Source organism: Impatiens glandulifera, chromosome 3, assembly GCF_907164915.1.
Source record: "Impatiens glandulifera chromosome 3, dImpGla2.1, whole genome shotgun sequence".
NCBI lineage: Eukaryota > Viridiplantae > Streptophyta > Magnoliopsida > Ericales > Balsaminaceae > Impatiens > Impatiens glandulifera.
This window is the reverse complement of record NC_061864.1, coordinates 11,253,369-11,275,538: the sequence shown is the minus strand read 5'-3', so window position 1 is coordinate 11,275,538 and position 22,170 is coordinate 11,253,369. Positions and strand designations below refer to the sequence as shown.

At 23.0% G+C, this 22,170-nt stretch overlaps 2 protein-coding genes across 2 annotated transcripts; both read right to left on the bottom strand.

Moving 5' to 3' along the window:
- Nucleotides 1-9,521: 9,521 nt before the first annotated feature.
- On the bottom strand, nucleotides 9,522-9,947 carry LOC124929715. Its single transcript, XM_047470110.1, has one exon. It carries the CDS (start codon nucleotides 9,945-9,947, stop codon nucleotides 9,522-9,524), a length of 426 nt encoding a protein of 141 aa, XP_047326066.1.
- Nucleotides 9,948-9,953: 6 nt separating this feature from the next.
- LOC124929714 lies at nucleotides 9,954-10,433 on the bottom strand. Its single transcript, XM_047470109.1, has one exon. It carries the CDS (start codon nucleotides 10,431-10,433, stop codon nucleotides 9,954-9,956), a length of 480 nt encoding a protein of 159 aa, XP_047326065.1.
- Between the last annotated feature and the right edge of the window lie 11,737 nt (nucleotides 10,434-22,170).

Sequence of the window (22,170 nt, the reverse complement as noted above, 5' to 3'; positions counted from 1 at the left end):
ATATATATATATATACATTTTTTTTTTTGAAATGAGTGGTTTCGGGACCCGAAATGAGTGGTTTCGGGACCCGAAATGAGTGGTTTCGGGACCCGAAATGAGTGGTTTCGGGACCAGAAATGAGTGATTTCGGGACACTTTTTTTTAATTTTTTTTAATCTGAAACATTATAATGAATCTTAGAAAATCAAAAATAATTGAAGATAATGTTATTATACTAGAAATTTACATAATTAAATATTTATTTACAATGTTACAATCTGTCATTTATATCACATTTAAAATACAACCTACAATTTGAGAGATCTCAAATAATCTCATTTCTTCATTAACTTGATCAATAAGAAGATTTGGATCTTCATAAATGACCTACAAATCAAATTAACATTACAATAAGATTATTGGTTTATACAAAAATAAAATAGCCATAAAAGATCATATAGAAACCATTTCGGAGTTTGAAATCACCCTAAAATGGTGATTTCGGGACAAAAAATGCTGGTTTCGGGACCAGAAAAGCTGGTTTCGGGACCCGAAATGAGTAGTTTCGGGACCCGAAATGAGTAGTTTCGGGACCCGAAACGGCAAAAAAAAATATATATATATATATATTTTTTTATTTTATTTTTTGGAAATGAGTGGTTTCGGGACCAGAAATGGTTTTTCTTACAACCTAATTGAAATTAGTTCTGCAACTAAACCCATAACAACAGCCAAACATTATATAATCATACTTTCGGGTCCCGAAATCACATTTTCGGGACCCATAACAGCCAAACATTATACAATCATACTTTCGGGTCTCTAAACCATCCATTTCCGGACTCATAATGCAGCAAATACACAATAATCATAGTTTTCTATCGTTAAAATCATTAAAATCATTAAAATCCCTAACCCTAACCGCAAAAAGCTAAACGATCTTCAAATCATTAAAATGATCTACGATTCTAAAAGAGAAAATGTTATTTACCTTGTCTTTTGAGATCTGGGAGATTTTGAAGTCTTGTATGGAGATGTACCTGGACCACCAGCCTGAAAAGATAGTATGAAGTTAACACGAAGGCAGACAATGAAGTGAACATACACGAAAGAGTTTTCTTACCATTTTCGATCGAAAGAAGATGAAGAAAGTAGAAGAAGTCGGGGATGCCGGAGAGAAAAATCGTCAGAGAAGAAATCGGGGTTCGCCGAAAGTGATAAATGAAAATAAGAAAGAGAGGAAAGAAGAAAGAGAGAAAAGAAGAAAGAGAGGAAAACTGAAATATTTAATTTTTTTATTTTGTTTTGCTTTTTCTCTCTCTTAGCTGGCAAGTAGGATTCGTGGCCTTACTTTCGCTAACCCTTCGTTGGGTTTATCATACCTCTATATATATATATATATATAACTTTTTTTTTTCATTTTATTGACAATATAATAAAGCATGTTATATGAAATAAGAGAAAACATATCAATAAGTATTCATTTTTAATTTGTTATACAATAAAACATAGAACTTGAAAAGTTCTTAAGATTGATATTAAAATTACTTAGAAATCACGTCCACATTATAACATAGAGGAAATTAATACAATGCAAGAAAACATAGAAACAAGTGTCTTATTCCACACAAACACCAAAAGGATCCCAATAGCGATGACCACGAAATCATTATTCAACAACTAGGAGAGAAATAAGCATAGAGCAAAATGATCAGACTAAGACCGCAAAGAGCAATTTTCCAATTGCTGCAGGATTTCCTAGTATCATTCCTGCGACGAACTTGAGCAAAGGCATCCCCACTTTCTTCCAAGGAAAACCAGTTTTCTTCTCCAATTGCTCGGCCAGGTGCACCAAATCCACATTCTCCAACTTTTTCATCTTCGCCTCATCCAACCGACCTTCTTTCCAACTGCGAACAATCAGTTCCATCACACAATCCACGTGAAGGCTGTATTTCTCATCACTCGATACATAAGCCCATCCCGGGGCGTTCCCAGCTTTCTTGCAGCACAAACATTTGGCTTTTGAGTTTTCACGGATGAGGAACTTCATGCCAAGTTGATTCCACTCTTTCTCGACATCACTACAAAGAGGATGAAGAAAAACACTTTTTCCATGTGCATCCGTGGCCTTGAAGATGAACCCACATACATCCCTTCCACACGGAGAGCATACTTGACCCGAGAAGTTACCTGGATGTTGGGGAATGAATTGGAACACTTTTCCGGGGAAATTTGCGTTTGTGGTGGTTGGCGGACGAGCAGAAGGCTTGCACTTCTCTTGGAGGTGGAAGCACTTATCATGGAGCCTATAATAACAAGACTCACATTTGAATCTAATTCCAACCCCGATTTCTCTACACCCATCGCACCAAAAGGGCGTAGGGGAATCTCTGGTCAAGTACTTATGAGCGCCTCTAGTGGAGGGGCATTTCATCTCTTTCCTAGCATTGTAGCAATTGTCGTGGAGCCTATAATTGCAATGCTTGCATTTGTATCTCTTCCCGCTTCCATCTAGGCCACATAAGTCGCACCAAAAGTGCTCGCTTGTCGCACCATCTCTCACCAAGAACTCGTGTTCTCCCTTTATGGGGCATCTTGCTAGAAACCTGTCCACGTTCTTAGCACTGATCGAGGAAGATGTCATTTCTACTAACAAAAATAAAGTCAAGAAGACAAAAACATTAAACCAAACATGCATGTAAAGAGATTTAAATGCTAAAAGAAAGTTTGCAATTGTTGTTTTCTAATTACCTTGTCAAGGAAATAGAGAGGCTTGCAAGTATGTTGCCCAAACAAGTGAGAGTTAATAATGTAACTTGTGATTGAATTGGTGGTAGACTAACCATTTATATAGTTTTATTTGGAAATTAAAATTTAACATAGATTTATAAAATAATGACCTGATAACATGCTAAAAACCAGTACATCTCATAAATTAATTAATTAATTAGTCATATGCAAGAAGAACTAATTTATATGTTTTTTGAAATTTATATAATTTCAATATATAAAATATTGTCACTCCTTCTCAACAACAATTTATTGAAATATTGAATTATCAATATTGTGAAATGTCTCAATACAATTTTAATAAGATATGAAAGTAATTAAACCAAGACTATATACTTTCCCCCAAAAATACCTAAGAAGACTTTTGAGGTAAATCTCTAATTTCATTTATCATAATTAAGCAAAATATGCAAATTATCTTCTTTACACACTCATAAAAATGAAAAGTTACTAAATCTGAGTTAAATATTATTTTGTTATTTGTTTAATTTTCATTAAAAACTTTTGAAATGAAAGTGAGACCATAATAATTATAAGCAGTATTAACTTTATAAGATTCAAACATATATATATATATATATATATATATATATATATATATATATATATATATATATATATATAGTTTTGTTACTTAATAATATGAATGAGACTAATTTATGTGAAATAAATAATGCATACAGCTATATATTATAATCTAAGTCAATTAATGTTTGGTTATATAAATGTGAATGAGACTAATTTATGTGAAATAAATAATACATACAACTATTATAATCTAAGTCAACTAATGTTTGGTTATATAAATGTGAATGAGACTAATTTATGTGAAATAAATAAATACGTACATACTACTATTATAATCTAAGTCAAACTTAATGTGGGAATTTAGGACAAAAGACTTTGGATCCCTATATTCTAACCACCACTCATTATCCATTTCCGATAGATATATATAAATACTTGAGCATTATTACTGGTTTTCTCAACTAACAGTATTATTGAAAATAATTATAATGTCTTTTATTATTATTATTATTATTATTATTATTATTATTATTTCTTTTTTAATTTGATAAGATAATACGCAACCTGATACCTTAATGACTTTTTTTCACTTTGAATTATCTTAACGAGTTATAAATGTTTTTAACAATAAAGAATTAAGATTATATTGTTACATTTAAAACATTTACAACTAGTCAAGGGCGGAGCCAAGTACAAGCCGGCCCGAGCTATAGCCCGAGTAGCCCTAAACATCCTGTATGTATTTATCAATAACGACAGTAAATTACCGTCGTTATTGATTATTTCCCGTCGCTAAAAGGCACTAGAGACAGTAAACTTAATTTATTTTGTTTGTTTGATATTATTATAAAAATAGTCCGGATAGATTTTTTTGATTAAAAAATTAGCCCGGATAGGTTTCAAATCCTGGTTCCGCCCACTAGTTATATATGATAGGTTTATATAAGGGACACCCGGGCTACAGCCCAGTAGAGTTGTACTTGGCTACGCCTTTGGGTGTTGTAGGTGTGGTTGTCAAAATGGAATCACTCCCAGAGTTTATAACTCACTGATGGAAACTCTTAGAGGCGAGATTATAGTTACACCTTGTGAGCCGGATTGAGACGCTGATTGTTGATTGCCCTTACCATTAAAGAACCGATCTCCTTGCAAGAGAGATAACACAATGCATGAAGAATGAAAAGGAGGAAGAATATGATCGTATTGTCTTCCACATGTTTTAGAGAACACAAAAATGAATGGATCGATTGATCACATTCATAGGGAAGAACAACTTCTCTCAAATAGGTATTTGCACATGATACTCAGTAACAAGAAAGAACGAGGCAGGGTTCGAAAATTTGAGAAATTTATTGAAAATTTTGAGAGGAGGTGCAAGAAAAAAAAAAATTACTAAGTACTTCCATCAAATCCATCAACAAATTAATTTGGTTTAGGTTACTAGCATTAGCATGTTATTCCAAGTTTTGATGTTTGTGGGACTTATTTATAGATGTTTTAACCCATTACTCTGAAAACTTTGGTCAAACGTTTGATTTAAGAACTTAAAAAAACAAGTTGACGAAACAAGTGGAGACAGAAAATCGTTGTGTGGAAAAAAGTTATAATTTCCCTCGATTCACCACCGATGTTTTAAGATTTTATAACAATGATGTCTTTAATTGATTTTATTAGGTTGAGGATAAGCCCGTCAAGCCCTCGTGTTAGAGTAACCCACTCTACAAAGTAGTCCATTTGTTAAAAGTATTAAGTTATTTAGTTAAATATATTATAATTTTAAACAGTTTAGTTTAGTAATTCAAGATAAAATATAGTGTGTTATATATTAATAAACACAATTAATTGTGTGTTTGAAATTTATTGTTTGTAAGTTTGTGTCACACCTTGAAATACTTTTACCTTTTAAAATTATTTTGAATTGTTCTTAGGTTTCAACAAATAATTTATACAATTTCCTAAGAATTTATTTATTTATTTTCTAGTACAAAATTTTTTGTTTATAACATATCGTGTCAAATCTATATTAAAAAATAAAATTTTCGAAATATATTTTTTCACAAATATCATCGTCACACTACTCCATTTAAATTTTTTAACACACTCTCAAATTCGCACCAACTTTGATTCTAACCCTACTCTATATTTGTCAAATTAGCACCCATATAAACCACTATATTTTCATTTAAACACTTACTCTCAAATTTGCATTATATGTCATTGGAACCTCTAATCTATGTGCATATAATTAATTTTATCAAATTCCTACTCATATATACCACAATTATATATCATTTAAATTCACCCTCAAATTCAAATCTCTTCTGTGCCTATGTAATTCCTTGAAATTTGCATACACATATATCACAATTCTTTTCATTTAAAACTTTGCAATATTCATTCAAATTCGAACCACCTAAAATTCGAACCCTTACCATGAGCGTGAAATATGAACATTTGAAATAATATACCACTTGTGGTTGTTGAATTTAATTTATAATTTTGTATATATGATTTTTTCTTGCTAGTTAATTAGGATATTGACTATCATGTTATCCAAACTCATTTACATTTATATAAAGATCCAAAACAAATGTGAATATTTAACATTCTTCACTACAAAAACATTAATAAAAAGATATAATTATGTTTTATCTAATTTATAAAACACAATTAATTGTTTGTGTGATAGTTAAATATGCTTTTACCTTCTAAAATTATTTTGTAATGTCCTTTTTTGGTTGTAACAAATAATTTAGTATACCATTTTCTAAGAGAAAAAAACTAATTTTTAAGTATAAAAAAAATTCTCACAAATATCTTCATTACACTACACCATTTAAATATTTTTAACACCTACTCTCAAATTCACACAAAATATTATTTGAACTTCTCACTCATAAAGTCTCACCAATTAAAGATTCTTGAGTGTACGAACACTTTAACCATTAAATACGTGATTAGTTGAATTCAATTTATAATTTTAAGTATATATATTGTATGTAAATTTTTGACATGTTGGTTAATCCTAATAATAACCACCCTATTATTATCTTAATTTATTTAATCTTTGTCAATACAAAAATATTAATTAAAATATAGCTAGTGAAGCGTTATCTAATATATAAAACATCATTTAAGTCTTAAAAAAATTATCATCTAACATTACAAAAATATTTTTATAAAAAATTAATAAAAGTTTAAAATTATATAAACACAACCTAGTAAATTTATCAATTTTGTTTATTGATTTTGAAGCATAAAATTATATTATATTAGCACATGTGAGTTATATTGTTGTATTTGTATTATATGTTTCAAATTCAAGACTTATATATATTATTTTTAATCTTATTTTTGTAAATTTAACCACTTAAAATTTTTAAAGTTTTGTGAGTGAGTCAACCCACAAATTAACAAATTAACAACTCGACTCGTTTAATTTCACAATATATATATATATATATATATAAACTAATGAGCAAATAACATTTAAAAATAATATTATTATAAATTATAAACATAATATTTTTCTCTATTTTAAGCAAAATTATTATATATATATATATATATATATATAAACTTTTTTTTTTGTATATTAAAAATAAGTGAAATATATATATATAAATTAATAAAAATATATAAATATAAAAATAAATTAATGAAGAGAATATATATATATATATATATATATATATATATATTCTCATATATATATTTATATATATTGATGATATAAAATATATAATTTCTTCAAATATTATTATATGTATATATATTTAAGTGAAAAAAGAATTAAGAACATAATATATATGATTTTTCTTTATATATTTTGTGGATATCATATATATATATATATATATATCTATATATATATATATATATATATATATATATATATATATATATATATATATATATATATATATATATATATATATATATATATATATATATAAATTAGTGAGGATGAGAAGTTAAGAAGTTATATTTTTTAAAATAATAGCTTTTAAAATTTTATTATAATAATTTTATAATATTAAATAAAATTTATATATATAATTAATATTATATATGTATATTATTTTTTTTTTAATTTTATTAAAATAAAATAATTTTCTCAACATATTTGATTTTAATTTATTTAATAAATACTTTCATAATTATTCAAACATCTAATATAAATAAATTAAAAAAATTAATCCGTATTAAAATTTTAAAAATAGAATAAATGTTAAATTATTTAATTTGAAATTATCATTAAATTTAATAATGATAAATAATATATATATATATATAAATTAAAATTATTAATTTTATTCAAATTTTGAAAAAAAAACTTATTATTAATTTTTAAAATATTTTAATATTTCTTATTTATTATATTTTTATAATAAAATTAAATTAAAATGTAAAATATATATTAGAAGTATGTAACCATGCTGTCATCAAAGATTTTAAATTTTGATTTAAGTACATGTAGGAAGTCGACTGTATTAAAACAAAACTGAACCTTAAAAAACTTATCTGGAATAAGAATGTCAAGACATATAAAATATTTTCCATACACGAATATATTTGACAAAGTGTCGAAATAATAAATTAGTGCTTCTTATTGGGATTAATTGATATTTGTGACCTCTTCTTTTAAACTTCACAATTTGAGGCTCAATATTGGAGTCAATTGTAATTTGGGATCTCTTCTTTTGAACCTTACAATTTGGGGCTCCTTATTGAGACCAATTGCAATTTCGGACCTCTTATTTCGAATCTCACAATTTAAGGTTCCACATTGTCAAGTTTGTATAAAATGGGGTTTTGCCCTAACGAACATTAATGCCTGTAAAAAATATATTACGTGACTTTTATAATTAAAAAAATTAATAGTGACATTTAATTCTAAATAATACTAACGTAACCACGTAATACTTTTTTTTACGAAAGTCTATGTCGGTTAGGACAAAACCCCATTTTGTACAAACTTAACAATGTGAAGCCTTAAATTGTGAGGTTCAAAATAAGAGGTCTCAAATTGTAATTGACACTAATAAGGAGCTATAAATTGTGAGATTCAAAAGAAGAGGTCCCAAATTACAATTGACATCCAACAAGAAGTCTCAAATTGTGAGGTTAAAAAGAAAAGGTCCCAAATTGTAATTAGTCCATAATAAAAAGCCCCAATCTATTATTTGGGCCTCTGACAATTTGAACCTTAATACTATGAGATTATAACAGTGAAAAAGTTAGTTGATTTATTTTTGAAATAATTAAGATATTATTTGAGGATATGTTATCCATAGGATTCATATTTTTTTATGAATCCCTTAAGCAATGAAACATATCATTTTGGTACTTATTAAAAAATAATTACAGCCTATATAAAGAAATAACAAATTAGGCTCTTTATTAAGATAATAACCATTTGAGATATTTTCTTTTAAATCTTATAATTTGGAGCTCCACATTGTCACGTCTATAGAAATGGGATTTTGCCCTAACAGACATAACGTTCGTAAAAAAAATGTATTACGTGACTTTTATAATTAAAAAATTAATAGTGACACATAATTCTAAACGCTCTAAACCCGACTCAACTTCATTTCATCGTGATGTGAAGATGAGAATAGTCAAGATAGTCAAACGTCGTGAGGTGGAAGGTAGGAGAGTCCAACTAGGAGAAGTCTCAAATTACAATTGACCCCAATATTAAGGAGTCCCAAATTGTGACGTTTAAAAGAAGAGATCCCAAATTACGATTGGTTCCCAATAAAACGTGTAAATTGTTATTTTGGTATATATATATATATATATATATATATATATATATATATATATATATATATATATATATATATATATATATATATATATATATATATATATATATATATATATATATATATATATATATTTATTTCTTTATTTATTTATTTATTGTAAATAGACCGAATTGGGTGGAATATGAGGAAACATGATCATTGTATTCATTTTTAATTTGTCTACAGTATTTCTCATAATATTCTATAAAAGTACAATAAAACATATAGACATTGAAAGGTGCTTAAGATTGATATTAAAAGTATTTGAAACCAAAGGAAACTAATACACATGAAAGAATAAATGAAACTTACCACCTTATTCCACACATACACCAATAGGATCGATCCCAATTGCAATGACCACTAAACGAAATCATTAATAAGAATAGAGCCAACTGATCATCAGACTAAGAGCGCAAAGAGCAAACCTCCAATTGTTTTAGGGTTTCCTAATACCATTTCTGCCACGAACTTGAGCAAAGGGATCCCCACTTTCTTCCAAGGAAAACCAGTTTTCTTCTCCAGTTGCTCGGCCAGCTCCGCGAGATTCACATTCTCCAACTTTTCCATCTTCGCCTCATCCAACCGACCTTCTTTCCAACTGCGAACAATCAGTTCCATCACGCAATCCACATGAAGGCTGTATTTTCTATCACTCGATACATAAGCCCATCCTGGGGCGTTCCCTTTCCTGCAACACAAACATTTGGCTTTTGAGTTTTCGTGGATGATGAACTTCATGCCAACTTGATTCCACTCTTTTTCGACATCACTACAAAGAGGATGAAGACAAACACTTTTTCCATGTGCATCAGTGGCCTTGAACATAAACCCTCATACATCCCTTCCACACGGAGAGCACACTTGACCCGGGCTGTTACCCGGATGTTGGGGAATGAATTGGAACACTTTTCCGGGGAAATTTGCGTTTGTGGTGGTTGGCGGATTGGCAAAAGACTTGCACTTCCATTGGAGGTAAAAACACATCTCATGGAGCCTATAATAACAAGACTCACATTTGAATCTGATTCCAACCCCGATTTCTCTACACCCGTCGCACCAAAAGGGAGTAGAGGCATCTCTGGTCAAGTACTTATGACCACCTCCAGGTCTCGAGGGGCATTTCATCTCTTTCCTTGCATTGTAACAATCGTCGTGGAGCTTATAATTGCAATGCTTGCATTTGTGTCTCTTCCCGCTTCCATCTAGGCCACATAAGTCGCACCAAAAGTGCTCACTTGCCGGACAATCTCTCACCACGAACTTGTGTTCTCCCTCTATGGGACATCTTGCTAGAAATCTGTCCACGTTCATTTCTACTTTAAAAAGAAAATCAAGAAGACAAAAACATTAAACCAAACATGCATGTAATTAATGAGATTGATTTAAATGCTATATTGTAATTGTTGTGTGCTAATTACATCGTCAAGGAAATTGAGAGTACTCTTGTATGTATTGTCCCAAATATTTAGTGAGAATTAATAATGCAACTTGTGAGATTGAAGTGGTGGTGTTTAACTATTTATATATCTTATTTGAAATTTGAAATTTAAAATTTAAAATAGATTTATAAAATAATGACTTGAGAACATGCTAGAAACCTGTACATCTCATAAATTAATTAATTAGTCACATGCAAGAAGAAATAATAAGATACTGATTAAATTTATATATTTTCAATCTATAAAATATTGCCACTCCTTCTCAACAACAATTTATATCTATAAAATATTGCCACTCCTTCTCAACAACAATTTATCCAAATATTTAATTATCAATACTGTGAAAATTTCTTAATACAATTTAAATAAGAGATGAAAATAAATAATTAATCGAGACTAAACTTTCCCCCAAAAAAATACCTAAGAATAATTTTGAGGTAAATCTCTAATTTCATTTATCTTAAGCAAAATATTCAATTATCTTCTTTACAAAGTCATAAAAATTAAAGGTTACCAAATCTTATTTAAATATTATTTTGTTATTAGTTTAATTTTCATTAAAACGATTTAAATAAAATGAAACTATTATAATTATAAGGTGGTACTAACTTTATATTATAAGATTCAAAACAAATAAAAAATATATATATTGTTTTGTTACTTAGTAATATATATGATGAAGAGACTAGTTTATGTGAAATAAATAATACATGATACAACTATTATAATCTAAGTCAATTAATGTTTGGTTATATAAATGTGAATGAGAAATTTATGTGAAATAAATAAATACGTACATACTATTATGGGAATCTATTCTAACTTATCCACTTCTTTTGAAATAAATAAATACGTACATACGTATAATCTAAGTCAATTAATGTTTGGTTATATATTAGTAATATATATATTTTATGAATTTGTTTTTATATTTAATTATACAAAATACAATTATTAAACAAAAGTTATTAAAAAAATATTTATTTATTTCTTTTGTTTAATTCAAATATATATAATAAATAATATAAATTCTTTTTCTTTATATTAACCAAAAAAACTCTAATTCATATTTTTCTAATTTTGATTAAATTATATTACCAAATATTCAATATTTTAATCTTCATTAAAAAACATGATTTACAAATAAATTATTAGAAAACATTTACTATAATATTTTAATAAATATAATAATTTATATTTCTGTTTATAACTATTTAAAAAATATATTTTATTTTTGTTTTTTATATAAGTTTATATTTTCTTATAGAAATTAAAAATAATTACACAAAAGTTATTAAAAATATTTTCATTTTTTTAATTAATATAAATATACAAAATAAATTATTATCTTAAAAAAAATGTTTTTATACATAATTTTTAATCTCAATTAAATAAAATTATAATACAAAAAAACATAATTTTTAATCTCAATTAAATAAAATTATAATACAAAAAACATGAATAATTAATAAGAATATTATACATAATATATATAATCTTTATTTTATTTATACATTATTATATAATCAATCTTTTTATATAAATTGATATTAGATTTATAAGATAAAATTAATTTATTTAATAGGTGTAATCATAATTTATTTATTTTAAATAGAACGAATTTTGTAAATTAAAATAATGATAAATAAAAATAAAATAAATAAATATTATATTTCATTATCTTTCTATTTTTATTTATTTTAAAAATAACTTTATATTCAATTAATTTTAAAAATTTAGAAAAGAAGAAATTAGGTTAAATTAAAGAATTTACAATATATTATACTAATAAAAATTTTATGTTTTTATTTAAATAATATATATTTATAATAAATTTAAAATAAAATAGTTTATCTTTATATCTAATTATAAAAAATAATTATACAAAAACAAATCATAAAATTATTTATTTTTGTTTTTAATTAATATAAATATAATAAATATTTTTTATAGAAAAAATCTCTTTATTTAACAAATATGTTTTTATATAATGTTTTAATAAATAAAATAATTTATTTTTATAATTATTAAAAAAAATACTTTATATATATTTTTTTTGTATATAAGTTTAATATTTGGTTTATATTTAATTATACAAATTAATTTTTACAAAATAAATTTACTAAAAAAATAATTCATTATTAAATGAAATTTATTGAATTAAAATTGTTAAAGAATAAAAATTAATATTTTTATTTAAAATAATATATATATAATAAATAAAAAATATAACATTTTATTTTTATATTTCATTATACAAAATTCAATTATTACACAAAAAAAAATTATACTTTTATTTGTTATATAAATATAATAAATAAAATAATTTATTTTTTATATTAACAAAAAAGAAATATAATTCCTATATATTATCTGGTCTCATCTAATTTAACCGTTGAATTTAATAGAAAAAAAATTATTATTATTTATTTTTAAAATATATTGATATTAAATTAATTTTAGAAAAAATAAATAATGTTAATTAAAAAAATTATAATATATTATACAAATAAAAACTAATATTTTTATATAAATAATATATATAATAAATTAAATATTAAATATTTATCTTTATACATAATTATAAAATTAGTATGGTACGTACAAAATAAAATAATCACAATAACAAATCATTAAAAATATTTAATTTTTTAAAATTAATATAAATAAAATAAATTGTTTCCTTAATACAAAAAAAATATTATATTTTTTTATTTAACAATTATTTTTTAAATTTTAATTAAATTACAAATAATTAAGAAAAGAATAAATATTTTAACCTTAAAATAATATTACAAATGAATTATTTGAAATTTTTTCAATTTTTATATAATGTTTTAGTAAATAAAATAATTTTTATTTTTTTTATAATTATTTAAAAAAATAAAATAATTTTTTTATATCTCAATTATACAAGTTTATATAAACTAAATTTTTACAAAATAAGATTATTACAAAATATTAAAATATTTTTTTAATTAATATAAATAATAAATTATTTATTTTTCAAACAAAGTTTTTTAATATCACTATATATTAATTTTAATTAAAATAAAATATCATAAAAAAATATTTTTATTTATTTTTTAAAATAATAATATTACAAATAAAGTATTATGAAACTTTAATTTTTTTTATTATAATATTTTAATAAATAAATATTTGTTATTTCTTTTTATAATTATTTTAAAAATTAAATATTTAATTTTTGTTTTTATGTTATATTTATGTTTTTTTTATCTCTTAAATAAAATAAATATTTATAATGATTGTTGTTATGATAAATCTTTTTTTATATAAGTTAAAAGAGTATTTTTTTAATTAATTTAGTCATTTAGAATTTTACTCAAAATCTTTAAAATATGTAATTTTTACTTCTTTATATTATTATTTTAAATGTTTAATTCAACCTTAATCATTAAATCAATAGTATTTTTTTTATATAATTGTGAAATAAACTTTATATAAGCTTAGACTTGAAAAAAAAAATAATTAAGTAAAAAAAACTAATTAATGATTTTTATATTTATTTATTTTATTAAATATATATATAAACATTAAAAATTAATCTAATTTATAATAATATTTATAATTTTAAAAAATATTTTAATTTTTTTTAAAAATAATATAGAAGGAGTGGTCAAAATTAAATTAGGATTAATTATTATAATAATTAAACCCTAATTAAAAAAAGTAATTAAAAAACTAGAAATAATTTAATTTGAATTAAAATGTTGTATTTATTTTATCCAAATTAAACCTAAAAAGAAGTTGAAATAATTTAATTATAATTTTAGACATAAATTATATGTAATTTATTGTCTAAAATAATTAAATAAATATCCAAAAATATCCAAAGATAAAATATTTTTGCCTATTAATTTGAAAAAAAAAAATGAAAATATTTCATATAAACTTTTATAAAAACATGAAAAACTCAATTTGAGAGGAGGTGCAAGATTTTTTTTATTAAGTACTTTCATCAAATCAATTAACAAATTTGGTGTAGGTTCCCACTGTCCTTATTTCAAGTTTTAGTGTTTTTAGAACTTATTTATAGATGTTTTAACCCACTATTCTGAAAACTTTGGTCAAATTGTTTGATCTGAAAACTTCGAAAATCAGTTGACGAAACAAGTTCAAATGCATCAAAAGACTTTGGAGACGAGAACGTTTGTGTGAAAAGGGTTATATTCCCCCGATTCACCAATGTTTTAAGATTTTAGAATGATATTTGATGTCTTTAATCAAATTATTTTCACAGAGATTTAATTGATTTGAACATTAAAACTAATTGATATTCTACTCTTCTGGGAATTAGAAAACCTTGAACATAATCAATGCATATTTCAACTTAATTTGTGGTGCAAAACAAACAAAATAAGTAAGGAGAATTTCCGAAGATCCAGACAAATACAAACACCCATAGAAATTAACCAGCAGAGTTTAATTAATTTCCATACATGGAAATTAATTAATCTTTATTTGAGCATAAGAAATTAACAAGCAAAGCAAAATAGAAATAAATGAACAGAATTTAGACCCACGTAGATTGATCAAAGATTGGATCTGCCAGACTCCTGAATGCATGAGGGTTTCCTAACATAACTCCAAGTGAAGAACTCAAGAATGGAAACAACACTTTCTTCCAAGGCAAGTGGTTTTTCTTCTCCATTTTCTCAGCCAATGCATCAAGTTCCTTGTCATTCAATGATCTCATCAACTTCTTATCCAAATGTCCAGCCATCCAAGCTCGAGCCACCATTCCCGTCAAGCAATCCAAATGATAGTTCAAATTCCCGCACTTGGAAACATACGCCCATCCTTCCGACCGCCCTTTCCTTTTCTTGCACCACAAGCAATCAGAAACCGTAGAATCGCAAAGCTGGAAGTAAGTGTCCTGGACTAACACTTTGGCCTTTGTGTCGCTACACAACGGATGTAAATACTTACTAGTCCCCCTTTTCAAATCTTTGCTCTCGTAGACAAACCCGTTCACCACCTTTCCACAAGGAGAGCAAACGCGTTTGGAGTGATTTGACTCGGGATGGCGGCGAACGAAGTTAAAAGTGCGGCCCGGGACCCATTCGTGAGTCATGCTAGGAGGCGGGTTGTGACACTTTTGGTGTAGGGCGTACTTCTTACAAGAAGTGCACGCGAATCTCACGCCCGTGCCCATTTCTTTGCACCCGTCGCACCAAAAGGGCGTGAGGTCATCCTCTCCTCGAGCGAATCTATGTTCGCCTTTCGTCACGTGACATGTCATGGCCATTCTTGTCTCGTAACACATTTCGTCGAGTCTGAATTCGCAACGATTGCATTTGTGTCTAGTTCCTCTTCCCTCGCCTCCACATCCGTTGCACAAGAAAAATTCAATCATTTTGCCTTCCCTCGTTAAAAAATCGTGTTCTACCTTTCCGTGGCATTTCGACATTATGTTGTCGATTTGGTTGAGGTGCGAAGAAGACGCCATTCTAGTAGTTACAAGAAAAGAAATCCGAAAAGTATGAATATGAAGGAATTGTGTGAGATTGAAAGGGTACTTGAAATCCCTATTTATAAGCATTGTTTTAGCTTCCATTAAACAATGTGAAATAGGGACATTCACAATGTCTTTAAGATAAATCTTGACTTAATGTTTAAACTTATTTAAAGTCATTTCTTATGAAAATATATATTGAAATCATTTCCCACTCCTTCTCAACCACCATTTTTAACAAACTATATATGAAATTAATTAAATACCAAATCATATTGAAGCATTATTCGAGTAAAATATACTTTAATTGTAAGAACTAATATTTTAAGGATGTAGTTTACTTGTATGTTTGTTTTTTCTATTCGAATTTATTCTTTAACCCCTTCACAATTCACAGTCACGATTCCTTTTAGATGAGAATATTTTTATTTTTATTTTTAGTGAAAATCAAATTTATACATGTCTTAAGTAAAAAAAAATGAGTGTGACAATCACTTCTTAAGGGTCATTAGTCTTCATAATTTCGTAAAGGAATCCAATGAACTGATTTTAGTTTATTTATGTAAGATTAAATAGGAGGATTACTTATTCGTATAATTGGGAAACCTCGGATCAAACAAGCTCTTAAACTGACTAAAGACAAAGTATGGTTAGTTGAAAGCTTAATTAACTAATTAAGTCTTTCAACCAATATTATAACAAAAAAATAAATTATTGAGACTTACGGAGAAATTAAGAATAAATTATTCTCCATCTTACAAATAGATATGACTTTAAGAATTCAACTACTGATTATAAAATGATAAACGCCAACAAAATAGTTGATACATTAATTTTGTGTGGTTCTTATTTTAATGATGAGAATTGCAGCATTTTAATATATATAAATTGTCATGTTCAAATTCATTGACTTTAGCCATAATTAAGATTTTGCAAGTCTAAACTTTTAAACTAAACAAATTATGCAGCTAATATACCAACTAAAATTTCTTAATAATGAATTTAGTGACAAAATATTTGTCCCAAAACTCCAAATTAATTAAATATTTGTCATATTCAAAAAATTGGTAAAACCGATTAAAAGAATTAATTGTTTTTTTTTTAAACTACAAGCTCTATAAAATAAAGTGATTGTATTTTATTTATTTTTTATTTTCTTATGTCATGTTTTATCGTTTACTTAAATCATTATTATTATTTATAATGAATATTTAAAAAAAATATATATATATATATTTATCACAAATAAATCTTTCTCTTGTAGTCTTTAAAACTACTCACCTTAAAATATGAGGGAAAATAGTCTATGATATAATAGATAATAAAAAGTATTATTAGGTGGCTAGATTTTATAATTTGTATCTAGGAATTGGTAATTAGAACATATATAATATTTAGTGATAAAAAATATTTGCCATTATTTCGTATCTTTCATAATTTATAAATTTTTTCATAAATTTTACTTCATTATTCTTTTTTTGGAAACCTAACTCCGTAGCTGAAATGGATGGGTTTAATCAAAATATATATATATATATATATAATTTACTTAAAAAATATATTTTTAATATATTATTGGAATATTAATTTATATTTAATAATGTTTTGAATTTTTTTAATTATATATATATATATATATATATATATATATATATATATATATATATATATTAACAAATTTAATATTATTAGTTTGTTCACAACCCATCCCATATTTTTAAACATTTATTAATTATATATATTAACCATTTATGAATGTTGATCTCTATTAGTTTTTCAGTTGTATAAATTATTTAAATTTATAATTATATCTAATAATAATATAAATTACTAATAAAATAAATTTAATAATTAATGTATCAATATTTTTAAATTTTAAGTAAATTATATTTTATAGTATAGATTTTATAAATAATAAATTGAATTTAAATATTAATAGAAGAGAGTATATATAATATATATATAAAAGAATAAAAATTTAAATATTAATTTTTTTAATCCAACTTAATAATTTCCCTTTTCTTTTCTCGCATCTATTAATTTTTAAATATATATATTTTTGGTATTAATAATCAATCAATTAATATATTTGTAAAATAGGTAATAATATAAAAAATGAATAAAAAAAATAAAAATATATAAAAATATATTTTTTAAAAATATATATTATATTTAATAAATATATGTATATATAGAAAATAAAAAACTAAATATAAAAATTAGTTCTTTTTACTTAATTAATTTTTTTTTCAATTATAATGTAAAAAACAAAAATTAAATAATTATTTTTTAAAATAATTATAAAAAGAAATAAAAAAATATTTTATTTATTAAATATTATAATAAAACAAATTTAAAGTTTTATAATACTTAATTTCATTTATAATAATATTATTTTCAAAAGTAAATAAAATATTTATTTTTTATTTTGATATTATTATTTAATTCAAATTAATATATATATATATATGAATAGTGATATTAAAAAATTTTGTTTGAAAAATAAATAATTTCATTATTTATATTAATTAGAGAAAACAAAGTATTTAATTTTTTTAAATAATTATAAAATGAAATAAAAAATATTTTATTTAATAAAATATTATATAAGAAATTTAAACATTTTCTAATAATTCATTTGTAATATTATTTTAAAGTCAAAATATTTATTTTTTATTAGTTATTTGTAATTTAATTAAGATTAAAAAAATAATATTTTATATATTATATTTATATTAATTAAAAACAAAATAAATATTTTTAATGATTTTTTATTAGAATTATTTTATTTTGTATGTTTTATAATTATATATAAAGATAAAATATTTAATATTTAATTTATTATATATATTATTTATATAAAAATAATATTAGTATAATATATTATAATTTTTTTCATTTAACCTAATTTATTTTTTCTAATTTAATTATTGAAATTAATTTAATATTAATATAAATTTTAAAAATAAATAATAAAAAAAGTTAATGTATAATGTATTAGATTCTCTACAATTAGACTAATTAATAAGATAAGAAATGAAAGGTAATTAATTTGTTTTAAAATGAATATTATATATAAAAATATTAAATATTTTCTAATAATTTATTTGTAATATAAAAAATAAATTATTTTATTTATTATATTTATATTGCAAAAAAATAATATTTTTTATAATTTTTGTGTGTAATAATTGTATTTTGTATAATTAAATATAAAAATAAAATGTTATATTTTTTTAATTTATTATATATATTATTTTAAATAAAAATATGAATTTTATTATTTAACAATTTTAATTCAACAAATTTCATTTAATTCATATTTTTTTCACATTCTTTAATATTCTTTTATTTTTAATACAGTATAGTAATATTTTTATTAATAATATAATTTATCTTTAATTTTATTTTTTATATTACTTATTAATGAATGATTTTTTTAGTAATTTTATTTTGTAAAAAATTAATTTGTATAATTAAATACAACTCAAATATTAAATTTATACACAAAAAAATAAAAGTATTTTTTTAATAATTATAAAAATAAAAATAAATGATTTTATTTATTAAAATATTATATAAAATAAATACTTTATAATAATTTATTTGTAATATTATTTTTAAGTTAAAATATTGTTTTAGTTATTTGTAATGTAATTATAATTTAATTAAGATTAAAAAATATTAGTTAAATAAAGAGATTTTTCTAAAAAAAAATATTTATATTAATTAAAAAAATAATTTTTTTTATGATTTGTTTTTATAATCATTTAATTTTGTAGAATATTTTTTTATAATTAGATATAAACATATGCTGTTTTATTTTAAATTTATTATATATATATTATTTAAATAAAAACATTAATTTCATATGAAATTATTTTTAAAATAAATAAAAATATAAAATTAATGAAATATAAAGTTTTTTTATTTTACTTTTATTTATCATTATAATAATTTACAAAAAGAATGTTTTATTTCAAATAAATAAATTATAATAACACTTATTAAATAAATTAATATAATTATATATAAATAAAATAAAGATTATCTATATTATATATAATATTCTTATAAATTATTCATGTTTTTTTGTATTGTAATTTTATTTAATTGATATAAATATGTATAAAAAAACATTTTTTAAGATAATATTTTATTTATTATATTTATATTAATTAAAAGAATGAAAATATTTTTAATAATTTTGTGTAATTATTTTTAATTTATGTAAGAAAATATTAAACTTATATAGAAAACAAAAATAAAAGATATTTTTTAAATAGTTATAAACAGAAATATAAATTATTATATTTATTAAAATATTATAGTAAATGTTTTCTAAATGTTTATTTGTAAATTATGTTTTTTAATAAAGATTAAATAATTGAATATTTGGTTATACAATTTAATAAAAATTAAAAAAAATATGAATTAGATTTTTTTTGTTAATAAAAAGAAAAAGAATTTATTTTATTTATTATATTTATTTGAATTAAACAATATTAACTTTTGTTTAATAATTGTATTTTGTATAATTAAATATAAAAATAAATTGTTTTATTTTTTAATTTATTATATATACTATTTTTAATAAGAAAATTAATTTTTATTATGTAACAATTTTAATTTAACAAAATATTTTTTTCTAAATTAATTTAATATTAAATTATTTTAAGAATATATATGTTAGAATTGAAAAATATAAGAATTTAATATTTCTTATTTATATTTTTTCTATTTTTTTCTCTTTATTAACATTTTTCTATTTTTTTATAACATAATTTTTAATCATTTTATTTGAATAATATAATATATTTTTACGATTAAAATAAAATAATTATAATTACATATACTAAATAAATTAAATTTATATATTAAAATATTATATAAATTCTTTTATAATTAAAATTATAATAAAAAATTATTTTATTTATTCAAAAGAAATTATTTCAATTATTTAAATAATATCAAATAATTATTTAAAATAAAATATAATTTATAAAATAAAATTTTAATAATAATAATAATATAGTGATAAAGTTTCTGACGAGTTATTTTTTTTAAGAATATTTGGAATTTCCTTTCGACTATAATTATGGAAGTAATTAATTATTTTTATTGATTTTTATCATTGGATAAGAGTTGAAAATCTACTTTGATGTGTCGTAAAGGTCTAGGAATTATTGATGTGGAGAACTTTATGTTTATTAGTCTCGTTTTATCTCTTTATAAGTTTATTGCAAATTGTTTGGTCAACATGTTGCGGAGGGTATTACAGACAGTCAAATTTAGTAATTAGACAATGTTCATCAAAGATCGTCAAATTTATGATGATGTATTAATAGTCAATGCATTGTCTTAGTTAATTCAAGAGGTGAAAAATGTGTTTTTTTCAAGTTAGACATTAGAAAAACTTATGGTAATGTCAATTGAGAGTTTTTGGTCTTCCGTCAACATATTTTGGTATGTCATTCGGTGCTAAATTACGATCCAATGTCTCTTAAGACCATATTATCACTAAAATGGAATGTAAAATGTCTAGATATAAAAGTAAAATAATCTCGAAAGGGGGTCGACTAATCCTCATTAAGAGTGTATTGTCATATATGTCCACATATATGATGTCGTTATTCATTCTCCCTAAGAATATGGCGGTAAAAATAGAGAGAATAATGTGTAATTTTTGGAGATTTTCTAACTCATCGTTTTGTCATCAATTAGTTGGGATAATATTAAATGTTGTAAAGATCAAGGATATTTGAATATTCAAGATCTTATTTTTTTTAATAAGGTTCTTCTATCAAAATTGTGTAATAAATTTGCAACAGAGCCGAATAGTCTTTGGACATTGATAATCATATTTAAGTATGATCGTTATTGGTATGGTTGGTTCACCACAATGTCTAATTATCCAGTGGGGTATAGTATTTGGAGGGAAATTTATTTTATGTGGAAAAAATTTCATTAGTAGTCTAGATTCATTGTGGGGGATTATTTTTGATTAATTTTTTGGACGACATTTGGTGTAGTGTTAAAAGTCTAAATACGACGTATCTTGAGCTTGCTTCATTTGCTATATGTAGAAATGTCACAGTTAAGCACATGTTTGATCCTCAGTCTAGCAATT